The following is an 18,913-nucleotide window of genomic DNA, read 5'->3' as shown; positions in this document are numbered from 1 at the left end:
TAACAACAATAGGAGTCTTTCATGGAGAAAAATCTAAAGAATAATTAAAAAAGAAAAAGTACTTCTTAAGCTCAAATTCCCCTCACTGGTACATGAAAAGACTATTTGTTTTACCAGCCATACAACCAGACAATTCCTGCCTAAGGGATGGAATTGCTGGGTTAAGACAAAGCAGTCTATTCCAAATACTTTGGGTGCTGGGAATATGAGTGATTTTATTCTCTCCTTTTGCTTACCTGTATTTTGTAAATTTTCTAGAAGTAATATCTGTCACTTGCTATAAGAAAAATATATTTCACACTTCAAAATAAATACTTAGAAATTTAAGTTCCAGTGCACACCTGTAATCCTAGCAACACGGGAGGCTGAAGTAGGAAAATCAGGGGTTCAAAGCCAGCCTCAGCAGTTTAGCAAAGCCCTACACAACTTAGCCAGACCCTGTCTCAAAATAAAAAATATAAAGTGCTGCTGGGGATGTGGCTCAGTAGTTGAGTGCCCCTGGTTTCAATCCCCAGTACCAAAAAAAGAAATTTAGGTTCAGAATGCTGAAGCAGCCTAGGAACGGTCCATTTCTCTTTCCTTACCCTAACTACAATACCTTCTCTAGAATGTTCATTGATCCGAAGACATGATTAGGTATGTGCTTCTATTCTACAATGAAGGTCCAATAATTGTGAGTAATAAATTCAAAGAAAGAAAAAAGCCATATTAGACACTTTTCTCTCTACCTGGGCAAAATGTAAGAGCTTCTCAGTGGCTTCAGGGTCTTTATTCCAGATGAGATCTTCACAGAGCTGAAGAAGTTCCTTGTGGATATCATCATATACTGGGAGGTTTCCTGCATTCACTATCCCCATATCCATACCAAACTAAAGGCAATAAAAAGAAAAGTGAGGATTTCCAGTGATGCCCTAAATTAGGAACCAGAAAGAAAACATTTTAGGCCATAGTCTCAGTCACAAATACTTGACTCTGCATTGGTTCCCAAAAGCAGCCTTAGATAAAATACAAGTGAATGCTGCATTTAGGGGGTACCCTAAACAAACCTCCTTTACAGAAACTGATCACAGGCCAGTTAGTCTGAGGGCCACAGTGGACAAACCTTGCCCTAGTGAAACCTGGTTTCAGGGGTACGCAGGCCTTTAATCATACCTTGATTGCGTGGTAAAGGAAAACCCCATGCATTGCTTCTCGGATGGCGTCCATTCCTCGGAAGGAGAAGGACAAGTTGGAAAGACCTCCACTTATTCTGACTCCTGGTAAAGTTTCCTGGCAAAAATTTTAAAATGTGAAAACAGTGTCTATTTTGCCCAAAGCAGCAATCACAGTTCTTAAGCTTTATATACGAGTGGAAAATAAACAACGTGAACTCCAAAGTAACACAGAGCTTGCTGTAATCAGACACAGGCCCAAGTTTGCTGTATTATGGTGCTGTAAAGGCACAGCTTCATCAGTGTCCCCCATTAGACTTTAGTCTCCCTAAGGGAAAATATAAAATTCTACTTTATCTCTGTGTACTTCAGTAATGACCCTGATAGGGTATAATATATAATGAGTATTCCATAAAATACTTGCTGGATAAATGATAGAGAAGAAAGTGGTGGAGAGAGAGTATGTTTGTGTGCAAGCAAGCAAGCACGCAAGCAAGCAAGCAAGCACACACACACACACACTCAGTTCCCCATTCACTGAAAGCACAAACTACCTGAAGGTATTTGTAACTAAATGAACAAACGCTGTTGTTCATTATAAACTTGACCAATTATAAAAGGACAAAAGGCAACTGAGGTTCCTGCTGCATCTATGACAATATCAAGCATCATCAGGCATGTGCAACAACAGGATCTCTGATTTATTGTTGGCTCAAGGACAAACTGGCTCAAGCACCGAGGAAGACGGCTTACTATTATCTAGTACTATGACCCAACCACTCGGCTTCTGGGGTATATGCTAAAGAAACTTGGGCATGTGTGCCCAATATATGTATAGAAGAATGTTCACAGCAGCATTGCTCATGAGGCCCAGAAGCTGGAAACAAACCAGTTCTCCCTCTATGGTAGAATAGTTAATTATGGCATAATGACACAATGGAATATTATACATTAATTGAATGAACAAATGACAGTTACAGCAATGCAGATGAAACTTTTTTTTTTTTTTAGTTGTAGATGGACACAATAACTTTATTTTATTGATTTATTTTTATGTGGTGATGAGGATCGAATCCAGTGCTAGGCAAGCACTCTACCACTGAACCACAACCCCAGCCCCTCCATGAATCTTTAAAATAAGTTTGAATAAAGAAAAAAGTCATAAATATCTTATGATTCCCTTCAAGCTAAAAAACAGGCAAAATTAAACTATATTGTTTAGATATTCAGTTGGTTCTCATAGTTCTGTTCTATAAAGTCACTGTAAACTCTGAAATAGGACTTGTTGTTGTTTGACTTCATAATGGCTGCCAATCTTACTGGAGTGAGATGGTATCTTAGGGTGGTTTTGATTTGCATTTCTCTGACCGCTAGAGATGGTGAGCATTTTTTCATGTACTTGTTGATTGATTGTATGTCCTCCTCTGAGAAGTGTCTGTTCAGGTCCTCAGCCCATTTGTTGATTGGGTTATTTGTTTTCTTATTGTTTAATTTTTTGAGTTCTTTGTATACTCTGGATATTAGGGCTCTATCTGAAGTGTGAGGAGTAAAAATTTGTTCCCAGGATGTAGGCTCCCTATTTACCTCTCTTATTGTTTCTCTTGCTGAGAAAAAACTTTTTAGTTTGAGTAAGTCCCATTTGTTAGACAAGTGCTGGCGAGGATGTGGGGGAAAGGGTACACTTGTACATTGCTGGTGGGACTGCAAATTGGTGAGGCCAATTTGGAAAGCAGTATGGAGATTCCTTGGAAAGCTGGGAATGGTACCACCATTTGACCCAGCTATTCCCCTTCTCGGACTATTCCCTAAAGACCTTAAAAGAGCGTATTATAGGGATACTGCTACATCGATGTTCATAGCAGCACAATTCACAATAGCTAGACTGTGGAACCAACCTAGATGCCATTCAATAGATGAATGGATAAAAAAAAGGTGGCATTTATACACAAAGGAGTATTACTTTGCACTAAAAAATGACAAAATCATGGAATTTGCAGGGAAATGGATGGCATTAGAGCAGATTATGCTAAGTGAAGCTAGCCAATCCCTAAAAAACAAATGCCAAATGTCTTCTTTGATATAAGGAGAACAACTAAGAACAGAGCAGGGAGGAAGAGCATGAGAAGAAGATTAACATGAAACAGGGACGAGAGGTGGGAGGGAAAGGGAGAGAGAAGGGAAACTGCATGGAAATGAAAGGAGACCGTCATTGTTATACAAAATTACATATAACAGGAAGTGAGGGGAAAGGGAAAAAAAAAACAAGGGGAAGAAATGAATTACAGTAGATGGGGTAGAGAGAGAAGATGGGAGGGGAGGGGAGGGGAGAGGAGGGGAGGGGAGGGGAGGGGGGATAGTAGAGGATAGGAAAGGCAACAGACACTAGTATGGCAGTATGTAAAAAAGTGGATGTGTAACCAATGTGATTCTGCAATCTGTATACGGGGTAAAAATGGGAGTTCATAACCCACTTGAATCAAATGTATGAAATATGATATGTCAAGAACTATGTAACGTTTTGAATAATAAAAGTTAAAAAAAAAAAACTTTGAAATAGGGAATACTGACGCCCTGCTCCAAGAGAAATACCATCAATGCTGGGCACATCATAGCCTTCCTGCATTCATGAATGCTAGCCACGCCAACATATGCCTTAAGGCCATCTTAAAAAGCAAAACCACCATCCAGACACAGTGGCACACACCTGTGATCCCAGCAACTCAAGAGGCCAAGGCAAAGGATCACTGGTTTGAAGCTAGTCTCAGTAACTTAGCAAGACCCTGTATCAAAATGAAAGAATAAAAGGGGCTGAAAATGTAAGTCATGTAGAATACCCTGGATTCACTCCAAGTGCCATCAAAACAAAGGTTAGAAAAAAAAACCCTAAATAACATGGCTAAATCAGGATGATGACTATGACATGAAATTCAGAATGAGGTATACCCAGAAAAGGAGAAACATACAAGCATCAGTGTGTTACACTGTGAAACTATGAGGTGTGTCCCACTTCATAATTTAAACAGCATTACAAAAAAATTTTAAAGTCTCTAACTTGAGGAAAAACAATTTACTACACAATGAGAATGTCAACATCCCCATCCAAAAATATGTGATAGCTCTAACCATTCACTAGACCCCTGTGATAAATTTGAGATGTCTTGGACCGAAAAGAGAAAATGACCCTTACTTACTTTAATGACTCTAGTTGCATGGATAAAATTCACAGCATACAAGTTGTGTTCTTCCATTCCAGTACCAATGGTAAGGATGTTGGGGTCAAAGATGATGTCATTTGGATTAAAGCCCAGTTTTCTCACAAGTAAATGGTAGGCTCGAGTGCATATACTGATTTTGACATCTGTTTCTGTCGCCTGGGGAAAGGAGAATATATGAAATATAAAAAATAAAAACAAAGTGTCATCCATGAAAAAAGTACATTTCACTTGTTGAAAGCACTCAAGTGTCAACATATGGATTTCACAGAAATACAAATGCCAAGCGGCCTCTAAATATTTACCAAATTATTTCATATTTCAGTGGGGGAATCTGTTTGAAAAAAAAATATATATATATACACATATATATTTAATTTGAAATGGGTCTTGCTAAGTTGTCCCAGCTGAACTTGAACTTAGTGTTCTCTTGCCTCAGTCTCCAGGGTGGCTCAGAATGAAGGAATGCACCACTGTGCCTGGTTCCCTTTGTATTTTTATCAACATGACAGGTAAGATTTTTTTCTGCAAAAATCAAATTTTATATGCATATAAATGGCATATTTACTAAAGAGGCTTCTTAAAAACACACATGATAAAAATGCAAACACTACTAAAAGACAGACTAAAAATAAGTGTCCCTCCTTCTTCTGACCTCTCTGCAAGTCCTTTCACCCCAGCAGCACTGCCATGGCTTTCCTGAATTTTCCACCTTAACAGTATATGCTGATCTGAGGAAGCATGTTTATTCCCCATCCCCCACTACAGCACTGACTTGTTAGCATGTGCCTCAGCTTACAGATATGAATGAGGACCACCCATCACAGAAGTCCCTAGGACTCCAGCAAGGCTCACTCCCCACGGCTTCCCTTCCCCTTACCAGCTTCCCTTCCCCTTGCTGTCAGGCTCTGCCTCCAGCCAAAGCTCATCATGCCCCTCCTCCACTACACTCTCTCACCCTGCTCCTCCCATAGGCCTAACCCCTCCAACCCGGTGCTCCTGAGCCCTGGCATGTACTGCTGCCACTGCTCCAGATACCCCAGACATGGTTTTGTGCTTCAACATCTCTCAGGAATCTGATTAAAGGCTCCTTTCAGAAGTTGCTTTAATCACCCTCCATAAACCAGCCCCACCATCCCTCCTTCCTCCTCCTTTCTTCAGAGCAGGTCTTTTCAGAATCTGTACTAATTTGGTAACTTTTTTGTTATTTTTGGTTAATACTTATTATTAAATTGCCAGCCTGTCTCCTGACAGCTAGAATGTCAGTCTGCTGTATCCCCAGTACCCAGAGCAGTACCTGTCAGAGGATCAGTATCACTTGTTGAATGAATATATGAGGGAATGAATGCTGCTTTTACTCAAAGCATGTCTGAACTTTGTCATAGAAGCTGTCTTTGGGTCAAACTTGCAACTTCAACACTCAGCACACTCACCAAATTATGTCTTGAATTTCTGGCTACATGAAAAATGAAATATGCTCTGAGAAAAAAAAATATATACATATAGGAATCTACCTTACCCGCAGTTTCACTCTCCACTATTTCAGTTACCTGTGGTCCACTATGGTCCAAAAATATTAAGTAGAAAACTCCAGAAACAATTTTTTTCTTTTGTGTAGTTGTAGATGGACAGAATGCCTTTATTTTATTTTTATGTGGTGCTAGGATCGAACCCAGTGCCTCATGCATGCTAGGCAAGCACTCTACCACTAAGCCACAGCCACAGCCCAGATCTTAAGTTTTAAAATCGCATTCCACCCTGAGTAGGTTGATGAAATCTTGAACCAACCTACAACTGTCCTGCTCCACCCGCCCTAGGACATGAATCTTATCTGTCAGCATATACTTGCAGTACACATTATCTGTTCCTTGGCCCTATGTAGAAGCTAGGTCGATTATCAGACCTACTATAGCAGGATCACAGTGCTTATGTTCAAGTAACTCTTATTTTACTTGCTAATGGTCACAAAGCATGAGGGAACAAATTGCTGGCAATTTGGAAATGCCAAAGGGAAGCCTTAAAATGCTTCCTTAGAACAAAATCTTTACCAAATGCACCTCCGATAAAGCATCCTCCCAGAAAGCATTAATCTCTAGGATAAAGAACTCAAGAAACTTAACATCAAAAAAAAAAAAAAAAAATCAATATAGTCCTTACCTGAACAGACACTTCACAGAAGAAGAAATACAATTGATCAACAAATATATGAAAAAGTGTTCAACATCTCTAGCAATTAGAGAGATGCAAATCAAAACTATTGTAAGATTCCATCTCACTCCTGTCAGAATGGCAATCATCAAGAATACAGGCATCAGTAAATGTTGGCGAGGATGTGGAGAAAAGGTACACTCATACATTGCTGGTGGGACTGCAAATTGGTGCGACCGCTATCGATGCAAATTTTCAGACAAACGATCTAATGAAGTGCACTCAAAATATTAAATTTATACACACCCTTTGGCTCACTTCTATGAACTGATCCTAAGAAAATCATTTTCTACAAGTGAAAGTGCTGCATAAATTAGGATATTCACTGGCCATTGTTCACACTACTAAAAAATTAGTTCAATAGACTAATTAAGGCATATACTGAAATATAATGCAACCATGGAATTATAATCCATACTTACTAAAATGGGAAGATGTTCACATTCTGTCAAGTTGGGGAATGAGATGCCGAATGGCAGAGGCAATCTTGTTTATATCTACTTTTCCATTTGCCAGAACCTCTTCTACTCATTCCCCCATGGCCTCCTGGACTTCTCCCTCATTTTATTTGGGTTTTCAAACATTTCCTCCACAGAGGAACCTTAGGAGACCACCAGCCTCAGCAACTTCGAGAGGTGCTAAGCAACTCAGTGAGACCCTGTCTCTAAATAAAATACAAAATAGGGCTGGGGAAGTCGCTCAGTGGTTGAGTGCCCACTGCCTCCCCAGTACCAAAAAAAAAAAAAATTATTTTTCATCTTTTGTACAAGAAGAGTTAACACTTCTGTTAAAAATGATTTTATTACAAAAATTTTAAAAAGGCAGAAAGAAAAAGTACACCATTTATTAACTGCTAATGTGTTCCCATATAAAACTATGCCTACCCCAAAGCTATCATCGGGTTATTTATTTATTTATTTATTTATTTAGAGAATTTTTTTTTAATATTTATTTTTCAGTTTTCAATGGATACAACATCTTTATTTTATTTTTATGTGGTGCTGAGGATCAAACCCAGGGCCCTGCAATGCCAGGCAAGCGCATTACCGCTTGAGCCACATCCCCAGCCCAGATTATTTATTTTCTGTTCATACTATTTATTAAATAAAATTGGGATCATCTCCCTCCCCCCACCCCCGCCCATGGTTCTGTCAACTCATTCTTTTTAAATGCTGCAAAATTTAAGCATTCGCCTAGTAATGGTTATTTAGAGTGTTCTCAGTTTTTGGCTATCATAATGCTAAAATGAATGTGAACACATAGCCTTACATACTGAACTTATTACAAGATTTCCAAGACAGGATTAATCGAAAGGGATGGATTTTTCAATTTCTTTAGTTACTGAACAGATACCAACATGCTTATGAAAGTTATGTGAGGTATAAAACATAACAATGTAATGATCACCCAGTGAAACCACAGTTGTATTTGAAGCTTCCCATATGCCCCACCCTGATTCCATGGCAGGGATATTTTATGAGAGCTATCATTTATCAATCCTATTGTTTTTATTTTGATAAAGAAAATGAACATTATTACTTTTTAAAAAACAGTATCAGTATCTTACTGGCTATTTGTACTCCTTTTCCTATAAATTGCTTGTTTTTTTTGTCCATTCTACGAACTTCCCAGTCAACCTAGTTTTGATGTCTGATCTATAGAAATTCTTTGCATATTAGTGACATCAGCCCATACTATTACTCATGTCACAAATAGTACCATGTCTTTGCCATATAATAAAGTTTTATATTTTTATGTAAATATTTTTCCTTTCTGGCCTTTTGAGTTAATGGTATTTTCTGCAACACTAGTTACAATTTTCCTATATGTTCTTTAGAACTTTTTACATTTAAATATTATCAGTGTAGACTTTAGTGTATGGTGGGGATGGGGCTACTGCTGAGGTGGTGGGACCTTCATGAATGGTGAGATCATAAGAATTATTCACAAATGGATTAATGTTCTTTATAGGAATGGGTTCCTTACAGTGAGAGTGGGTCTGTTATAAAGATAAATTCCACTCTCTTGCTCTCTCTCACCCTCTCTGACCTTCTGCTAGGGGATGACGCAGCAAGAAGACCCTTACCAGATGTAGTCCCAAAATCTTAGACTTCTTGCATCCAGAACCATAAGCCAAATAAACTTCTATTGTTTATAAATTATCAAGTCTGTGATAGTATGTTAGAGCAGCACAAAATGTATTAAAACAGGACTCTGACTTTATTTTCTTCCAAATGCATAACCAGTTGTCCCAGTAGTGTTTACTGAATAATTCAACCTTTCTCCACTGATGTAATGACTTTGTTCTATACCAAACCTTCACATATATAAATGTATGCATGCATCTGTGTGTGGATATAGACATATGTATTGTGTACATGCATGTGCATAAAGCTACTTCAGAATTCATTTTCTCCCACTGCTATCTAACCTGGATGACACAGTACAGCTAGGTAGACAGAAATCTCTCACCTGTCCTTCTTCATCGAAAGCCATAATCACCACAGCAGCTCCAAACTTCTTAATCTTCCTGGCCTTCTCCAAGAAGTCCTCCTCTCCCTCCTTCAGACTAATGCTGTTGACGATGCACTTCCCCTGGCAGCACTTTAACCCAGCTTCAATCACAGCAAAATTGGAAGAGTCAATGCACAAGGGCACCTAAGAGAAAGGCAAAAAAAAAATCATAATGTATGGAAAAGACAGACAGGATTTTAGTACTTGTTCTTAAAGCCCAACATTCTTGGAGTAATTTCAACATACAAGAGACTACATGCATGAGCCAGGACTTTACAATTCAAAGACCAGAATGGAATCAGTAAGATCATTTTCCTGGTTTCAGCCCTAGTTCACACTTTCAAGTGCCTTAACCCTGAGGCAAATACCTCAAGTGAGATTCAGACATCCCTGGTTGAACTGAGGGATTAAGGTTTAGTCTTATGCCCTTTGGAAACAGCCCTGTAGCCAAGTTATTCTATTTCAGTTTTCCCTTTAGATAATCAAGTTCCTCAGTGAGGAGAAAATGAGTTTTAACATTAGAAAGTAAAAGTAGATCCAATACTCAACAAATGCATTTAACTAAAATAAAGGACAATAGTGAAATGTACAGAGAACAGGTTTCTTTCTCATTAGTGCCTCTGTATCAAGGAAAGGAAGGATTTAAAGGAAGGATTCAATGGGTATAAATAAATGAATCATGGAGGCTGATCTAGGCCCCATTGTTTAATTAAGGCATTCAATAAATAACTTAAGTGACTACTATGTCAGACCTCACACAATGTTAAGACACACAGGTCCCTAGCTTCACCAAGGCTATAAAGATAAATGATTAAATAGTAATTTCTTAAGAGCAGTAAATGCTACAACAAAATAGAAGCACAAAGTACTTTGAAAGGGTATTTCAAGGGCACAAATCTGCCTGAGGCAGTAAGGAATGAAGAGGGAGAATTCAAGGTACATGTTTCAATAGAGTTGTAAGAAATTCCCTAAATCACACCTCCAAAGACAACAAGAAAAAAACAAGCACTCTGCCAATTTTCTCTTTCTTAGCATGCAAGTAATGTGGAGTTTTCTAGAAAAAGGGTCAAATGCAATGAAATACCAGACCAATGTTTTAAGAAATTCAGTGACAGCATAGTGTCCCGACCCTACTGGTGAAAACACGCTACTAGAGCATTTTTATGCTATACTATAACTGACCAAAACTTGGCCTCCAATAAATTTTAGTAATAGGTCAAAAACAAGAAAAAAGAAAAATTACTATAATGATTGGAGCACTAAGTAACAGTCTCTTAAGTCATGAGAGTCCTTCACAGCTGACAAGACACTGTCATCATTATAATTCACAGACCAGCCAGAGCAGACGAGACAGCCCACTTATGGAAACCAGGGCCAACCACAGCTCATAGGGTGCCTGAACCCTGAGGGCATCCAGCTTTCCTGCCACTAGCAAGCAGATAAACCACTGGCTCCACCTGAGTCTGACTGACTTTCAACAGGCCCCTGAGTTTCTTTGCTCCTTAAATTCTCAAAAGGTCTATTAAACCCAGAAAAGTGGCAAAACTTTTTAGTAAGGGTTTTTTTTTTTTGGTTTGTTTGGGTATTGGGGATTGATCTCAGGGCCCCTCAACCACTGAGCCACATCCCAGTCCTATTTTGTATTTTATTTAGAGACAGGGTCTCACTGAGTTGCTTAGGGCCTTATTAAGTTGCTAAAGCTAGTTCTGAACTTGTGATCCTCCTGTCTCAAACCGCTGGGATTACAGGCGTGCGCCACCTCACTCAGCCTAGTAAGGAGTTTTTGTTTTTGCTTTTTGTTTTGGATTTTTTTTTTTTTTTTTTTTTGGTGGTACTGGGAGTAGAACCCTAGGGGTACTCTACCACTGAACTACATCCCAAAGTTTTTATTATTTGACATAGGGTCTCACTAAATTGCCAGGGATGGACACAAAACTTGACACTCCTGCCTCAGCCAGAGTTACTGGATTATAAACAGGTGCTATGGCGCCCAACTCATTTTTTAGGTTTTATTTTTATTTATTTACTTTTGGTATTGAGGAATGAACCCAGGGGCACCAAACTACATCCCCAGCCTTTTTTTTTTATATTAAGAGAGCCTCACTAAGTTGTTGAGGCTAGCCTTGAACTTGTAATCCTTCTGCCTCAGACTCCTGAGTTGCTGGGATTATAGGTGTGCACCACTGTGCCCAGTATAACATCCAGTTCTTTAGTAGAAGTTTTAATATACAAATTAAAGATTATAATTCAATACTTGCCACAAGACTTATAACCTAAGCATTTGCTGAAGTAAAAAAAAAAAAAAAAAATCACAACAGTCCAACCTGAATTTTTTTTTTCCTTTTCTTTTTTTGGTACCGGGAATTAACCCCAAGGATTCTTCACCAATGAGCCACATCCCCCAATACTTTTTATTTTGATACAGGATCCTACAAGTTGCTGAGGCTGACCTTGAACTTAGGATCCTCCAGCCCCAGCCTCCCAAGTCACTGGGATTACAGGCATGCCCAAAACACACAACTCTAAAAGCACCAGGAAGTAAATAGGGGTATAGCTCTGTGGTTGAGTTCTGGGCTAAATTCCCGGCACCAAAAAACAAATCAAAACAAAACAAAAGCACCAGAAGGTTTCTTTTACAAAATAACTTCAAAAATCACTTCTCATCACAGACTTAATAGCAGAGAAATTAGGTAAGATTTTTAGTTTTTAGAACCCCTCTAAAGTTTTTTAAAAGACTGATGCTAAAATTAACACTCACTTTTTTTTTGGAAAGGGGGGTACTGGAAGTTTAACCCAAAGGAGCTTTACCACTGAGTTAAATCCCCAGCCCATTTTATTTCTGATTTTGCGACAGGGTCTCACTAAGTTGTTTAGGGCCTTGCTAATTTGCTGAAGCTGGCCTTGAAACTACAACCCTCCTGCCTCATGGGCTGGATTACAGGTGTGAATCATCATGTAGATCTTAATTTTAACCTTTTAAAGAACAAGTGTAAAGGCTGACATAATCCCTTGATTAACTACTTTTATACTTTTGTTTTAATCTGATAAGCCTAACAAGGTCTCTTCCCGATAAGGAGCACTTATTGAACTCCACTGCCCATGGCAAGCAAGGAACAAGTGATGTGGCAGGAATGGGTGGGGACATCCTTCCAAGATTCAGAAAGTGGGTCCTAGGTTCGCCCAGAAATCTAATACTCATCAGTTCTCAAGACCAATCCCAGAAGCCTAGGAAATAGCCAAGCTAAAGCTATATCTCTCTCCAAAATCTGGCTTATGCTGGACATGGTGGTGCAAGCTTACAATTCTAGCAGTTCAGGCAGCTGAGGCAGGAAGATCACAAGTTCAAGGCCAGCCGAAGCTACTGAGCAAGGCCTTAAGGAACTTAGTGAGACCTTGTCTCAAAATAAAAAAATAAAAGGGGCTGGAGATGTGGCTCAATGATAAAGCATCCCTGGGTTCAATCCCAGGTACAGTAAAGAAAAAAAAAAATCTGGTTTGTGTCAAAAAGGTTACAGTTAGTCAAGAAAGTTGACAATCAAATGGGATGCTGAGGCAGGAGGATTATGAGTTCAAAGCCAGTTTTAGCAACTTAGCAAGGCACCAAGCAACTCACTGAGACACTGTCTCTAAATAAAATACAAAAAGGGCCGAGGGATGTGGCTCAAAGATTAAGTGCCCTGAGTTCAATGCCTGATACCAAAAAAAAAGAAAGAAAGCTGACAACCAGAAACCACTGTGCTTTAAATGTGGGAAAATAGAAAAGCAGATCATGAGTAGACAGATCAAGGGGACAACTGACAAAGCTAAGTGAATGACACACTGAGTCAGCCAAAACCCCTCAAATACAAACTTTGCACAACCTTGGCAATGTCGGGCTCAGAAGCGATCAAGTTGCAAAATCTAGTCATTGCACTCGGACCATCTAGCATGCCATCATCCATGTTGATATCCAGCACCTGGGCTCCCATTTCCACTTGCAATTTGGCAATACTCAGGGCTTCCTGAGGAGGAATGCAAAAGGAAGCATCATTAGAAGAGAGTGACTCAGAGAATGCTAACAAAAGTGATCCCCCACCATCCCCCAAGTATCGTTTCCAACCACTCTAGATTAACCAGCCTGGTTCCCTGTCCTTCTCCCTAGCTCTCTCCACAGATGAACCTGTCTCACAGGCCTTTTCCTTCATATTACCTCACTAAGAATCCACCAAAGCTGTTTTCCCACCATAAAAAATATAAAATCCTCAGCTTGTGGTCAAGGCCCTCTGAGCTAGCCCTGCCTTTTTACTCAGCCAAAACAATCCCCTTCTCTTCCACATTTGTTTAGAACCAGCTTAAGCTCCATTTCCTTTAAGAAAGTTCCTAGGAGAAATCATCCAAAACTCACGTCACTCTTCAGTATTTGCCAAAACATGAAAAGTATTAATAGGAGGCTGTTACTTGGAGTTGCATGAAAAAAACTATGATAAGTGTATTTTAGCATGTCTTTATACTGAAATGCTTATCAAATCCTTTCATATATGAGTAAACATTACACCCTTCAATAAAAGAATATGATATGCAGAATTTCCCACTAATGATCATATGGAGTATCTTGCAGGATCAATGTTCCAAAGAACACACTTTGGGAAACACTGCTCACTTCACAATGACCTGGTGTCTCTCAATATCATCATCATGTGGTTTATTACATTATCATTTCCTCATGCCTTCACAAGTACTAGTTTAAGTTTTCATATAGTTTGAAGCCTCTGGAAACCAAGAAAGGCCTTATATATCTCCTCTTAAAATGCTGGAAAAAATACACGATTGGTAATACTGAGACTTTTTTGTTATTATTTAAATCTTCAATATACATGTCACAGTGTGATAAAATAAGGAGAAAAATCAATAGTAGATACTGATATTGTCCTGATTTTCCTAAGTCCAAGAAAATCAAATAGGAATTTTAATCAGTCTCTGTGCACAACAGGCATGATACCCTCTGGCACATGCCACAATGAAATGCCATTCACAGCGAAGCAAGGCAGCACAGAGAAAAAGGATCACCAATCCATTTGGCAAATCATAAAATATTTTTCAGTATCAGTAATGATTTAAATAGTATAAAGAATAAGAAGTATAGCTGACAATCCCCATTCTAGAAGGAGTTACATCTAGAAGGAGTTAGTTGAGAGTATGTGACACAGTCACATAAAAACCTACCAGGCACTGCCATACAGTGTAGGAAAGTACAAGTTCCCTATGGACTGAACCGAGGAAGCCATCTGAGAGGGGAAGTCCTCCGCTGGCCACTGGGGGATGGATTTGAGGAGACAGAAGGTAAGTGACAGAGGTCAAAAGACCTGGAAAACAGAGATGCCAATACCTCACCCCTCTACTTCATCGATCACAGAATAACCACTTGAAGGACCAACCCTCCCATTCAAGCTCAGAGAGAAAAAGTGGTTTGTTTATAAAAAAGCCTAAGATGATCAAGAAGCCAGGACTGAAACTCCTCTCAGGTCAGTGCTCTCTCCACTAAGCCAAAGAGCCTTGAGGGATCACTGAGTCCTGGAAAACTAGACTAATGGGCACTCGTGCCACCCATCATCTCCTGCTTTTACTGCATCCCTCTCCTCTTTCCACTACGCAGAGTAGTGAAGGGACTGGGCTCAATGGACTGGGTTCTATCACTTACTTGCTAAAAGACAGGAATAACAGCAGTGCTCATTCATGGGGCTATGAAGAATAAACATGTAATGATAGAAAGCATTTAGCACAGAGACTGGCACAAAGAAAAACTTTATTAAAAAAGTATTATTAAGCCAAGCGCAGTGGCACATGCCTGAATCCCAGCGGTTCAGGAGGCTAAGGCAGGAGGATCACAAGTTCAAAGCCAGCCTCAGCAATGGTGAGGTACTAAGCAACTCAGTGAGACCCTGTCTCTAAATAATAATACAAAATAGGGCTGGGGATGGGGCTCAGTGGTCAAGTGCCCCTGAGTTGCTTCTTCTAAAGTGCTCCCTACAATCAGTGACAAATTCATCAAATGCAAGAGTTGAAGAGAACACCATAGAAAGGGCAGAAGAATCAAAACATGAGTCAAAACACTGCCAAATGCAGCATACTACATGATTAGGAGGAGACATCAGCACTTCAGAAGGAGCAAACAAGAGCTAAGATCCTGCAGCAGAAGCAAGCAGAACATGAGGAAGGGAAGCACCATGCACAAGTGTAGGATAGGAGGCTGGCCTCCAGAGTGTGAACTTCAACACATGCGGAAAGTTGCCACACAGAACTATGAACTGGGGAGGATAACCATGAGAGAAGCATATGGCAGCAGTAAGCAGTGACAAGAATGAAGGGAAGGGGACCAATCAGTTAGAAACCAGGTAACCAGGCCCCTCCCTGGGGAGGAAGACACAGCTTTGGGGAATGCTGTGAAGTGGTAATTGGCAAGTCCATAAAGGAAGATTAATGGACCATTTCTGTGTGATGTAAACTAAATCTGCTCTGATACTAATTTCTGAAAGATCTCTTTCTAAAGGTTGCAAAATCTTAAGAGTGAGAAAAGCTGAATAATAAAATTAACCAACATTAATGCTCAGACCAAATTCCTCTATTTTTAACATCATATTTGCAAAAGAAAAAGAAAACCTATTCATATGTCTCAGGCAGGCTCCATGAGGATTGAATTTTGCACAACCACAATAGGATTGAGGTTAACATGGTTAAAATGATCACATAAACTTTCTAAGGCAAGAACCTGTGTCTTTTCTTTATCTGTTTTAATCTACAGCTAAAAGGATCAATAATACCCTCATCTATCAGCATTTTATGAGGTCAGGAGAAATTGAATAGAAACTTTCTTGGCTTTCCTTTTTCCTAGAAGAATTTGTGAGAAAGAGGCTAGAGTTGTGGCTCAGTGGTAGAGCATTTGCCTAGCATATGTGAGGCTCTGCGTTCGATTCTCAACTCTGCATTTAAATAAATGAATAAAATAAAGATCCACCAACATCTAAAAAAATATTTAAAACAATTTGTGAGAACACAAAATGAGAGAACATTCCCAAACATATGAACTTACTTCATGATTAACAGAAATAGCTAGAGCCTGAATTGCTCCCATCTCGACCCTCTTTATGCCCAAATGCAGTACTTTTTGACAAATACTGTAACAGTAGCTTTGATTTTTCCTCCCCCTACTCCCACCTGCTACAAACACCCATTACCATCCTCTCACACTTCCTAGCAGTTCTGCTAACAGCACTACCAAGGGCAGAAGGATGTTCATTGACATGCTGACTAGCCAGAGGTAGGGCAGGTGCCTCCAGGTCTCATGAGGATGCTCACTTCATAGTTTCCTGCCATGATGAGTTTAGCAAACTTCTTGGATCCTGCCACGTTACAGCGCTCTCCAATGTTAACAAAGTTGGTGTATGGTCCAATCCTGAAGGGCTCTAGACCTTAAAAGGAGAAGCATTTTTGAAAAACACCTGAAATTACATACAGATGACATGAGACAGACATAATTATTTTCAGTGAGAAAGAAGTCACTGTGCCAAAACCATTTGAGCAGTTGGACAGGAGATCCAATGTGGAAACAGGACCACAACCTTCTTAAAGGAGAGTCAAATGCCTACAGAGTGTTTCAGAGTTGTATGCCATAATTATCCCTAATGAGCTGAACCATACTGTTTCTGAGAAAGAAGTTTTATCATCATATCCATATTTAATCAAGAGTAAGGGGCAAAAGCCAAGCAAAAAAAGTTAGAATCAAGGGTTATTTCAGGATTTGTGAGAGGTCAAAATGAAGAGCATTCTCAAACATTTAAACTTACTTCATGATTAACAGAAATAGCTAGAACTTACATTGCTACCATCTCATACCTCTTGATGGCCCAAAAGCACCTAGCTTCAATTTTTTGAAGACTCATCCTCTCACTATTCCTGACTACTGCAAACATGTTACCAGTTACCCATCTTCTTACACTTCCTAGCAGTTCTGCTAATAGCACTACCAACGGCTATTATCCCAGCATCTCAGAAGGCAAAGGCAGAAAGATCACAAATTCAAACCTGGCCTGGGCAATTTGCAAGACCCTATCTCAAAACAAAATTTAAAAAGGGACAGGGATGTAGCTCAGAAGTGCTCCTGGGTTTAATCTCCAGTAAAACACACACACACACACACACACACACATTATGCCCAATGGTACAGTCAGATAGACTGAAGCTGGAGAGAACAAGCTCTCTTAATTTCAACATTGTGTGTATGCTTGTAACCAGAAAGGCTAAATCAAGCTGTGCAGAAGGACCCAGGTGGCAACCTGGAAGACAGACACCACTGTGGTCGGTCCACCAGTAATGAGCTGACCCAGTGCAGGCCAGCTGGGCTTTGACATCTATTTCCTTATCTCCTAACAAGTGATAGCATTTCCCTTGACTCAGGCCAACTGAGGGACACATATCAGTCAATATACATAGATACATTACACTGAGGTAAATTGCCCTACAGAAAAGACTGTGAACTCTTTTGTTCTGCTCATCACTTTTAAAATACTAAGCAATGCAGTCTCATTGAAGGGTTGTAGGCAAGCTCTGGGGGCAGAGAGCCCTGAATTCAATCCACTGACCTGATTGAACCTCAGGCAACTTCCCACACAGTCTCTGAGCTTATAAAATAGGCAGTGAAGTACTTGCCTTACACAATTGAAACTGGGTAACAGTGATGAGCACAAAATTAGCACCTGCAATAAGAGCTATCATTAAGAAAATGGTTTTCAAGTTCTGTGCAAATCATCAATTGAGGAAGAAACAGATATGAGGGAGAGGAAAATAATAAACTAGATGATTACAAAGGAGCTGGGTAATTATAAAACCATTCCAGACTGTTTGTTATGTTCTTAGAAGAAAATCGCTTTCCATAATTTCAGCTTATGATTTCCCATCCTGTTTGTAATGATCCCCAAGCTAGGCTCAGGGGCCCCTGATCTTTATGTTGACCAGAAGTTTGGAGGACAGGCAAACAGGGCTGCCAACTTTCATACGCTGAAGAGTTCTCATGTGACCTCCCTAACAGCATTTCACACAAAACCTTTGCTTCTGCATGAATGTGAAGGATCTAATACAAAAACAGACCTCTCAATTTTGTAATTTAGAAAAGACTGAGTTAAAAAGCACATTTGATGTCATTCTTAAAGTCTATCTGAAGGTGACTGTTAAAAAAATTTAGAAACAGTGCATAAAATTCAAATGGGGAAAAAGGATTATAATTTTTACACATAAATTCTAAAAATAACCACATGTAAATGACTGTCTGATTCTGACTCTGGCAGAGCTTGGATTCTGTTTGAGAGCTTAGCTGAAGTGATGCAGTCTTCAGTTAAGGTGAAACAAACTTTCCAGCCACACCTCCTTCTGTCAAAGCCACCATCAGAAATCATAAACTCTACTTTTGCCCTCATCCTCTGTCATTTGAAGCACACAGAGAAAAAAAGGGCTAAACTGTAGAGGTATCCTTATCGACAAAACTTCATAGCAGTTCTGCTAATAGCACTACCAACGACTATTATCCCAGCTTCTCAGAAGACAAAGGCAGAAAGATCACTGGGGCTACTTCTGTGCATATGGTCTCACTGAAAAAAAAGCCAATATTACTCTTGTTGTTACCTGTATTTTTATATCATGCCTTTCAGGACAACAAAAGCAACAAAAATATTTCAATAAAGAGATGCTAAATTATAAAATACTACAAAGTATAATTCTTCTTTGTGTTATGCATAGTTTCTCTTTAAAAAAAAAGAACACTTTTTTGGATTAAACTTACCATCTAATACTCCAAGAAAG

At 39.4% G+C, this 18,913-nt stretch overlaps 1 protein-coding gene across 2 annotated transcripts in view; it reads right to left on the bottom strand.

The window, feature by feature from the left end:
- Mtr (5-methyltetrahydrofolate-homocysteine methyltransferase) overlaps window positions 1-18,913 on the bottom strand; it is a 95,257-nt gene that overhangs the window by 35,014 nt on the left and 41,330 nt on the right. For both annotated transcript variants that reach the window (XM_027948028.2, XM_071619858.1), the window contains 6 exons: window positions 16,418-16,530; window positions 12,946-13,086; window positions 9,044-9,229; window positions 4,343-4,522; window positions 1,153-1,269; window positions 729-869 (listed from right to left, as the gene is read on the bottom strand). In XM_027948028.2, the coding sequence (XP_027803829.2) occupies window positions 729-869; window positions 1,153-1,269; window positions 4,343-4,522; window positions 9,044-9,229; window positions 12,946-13,086; window positions 16,418-16,530 (878 nt within the window). The remainder of the gene's footprint in view (window positions 1-728; window positions 870-1,152; window positions 1,270-4,342; window positions 4,523-9,043; window positions 9,230-12,945; window positions 13,087-16,417; window positions 16,531-18,913) is intronic.

The sequence above is a fragment of the Marmota flaviventris genome, chromosome 12, assembly GCF_047511675.1.
Source record: "Marmota flaviventris isolate mMarFla1 chromosome 12, mMarFla1.hap1, whole genome shotgun sequence".
In the NCBI taxonomy this organism is placed as follows: Eukaryota; Metazoa; Chordata; class Mammalia; order Rodentia; family Sciuridae; genus Marmota; species Marmota flaviventris.
This window is presented reverse-complemented; position numbering and strand designations above follow the sequence as displayed.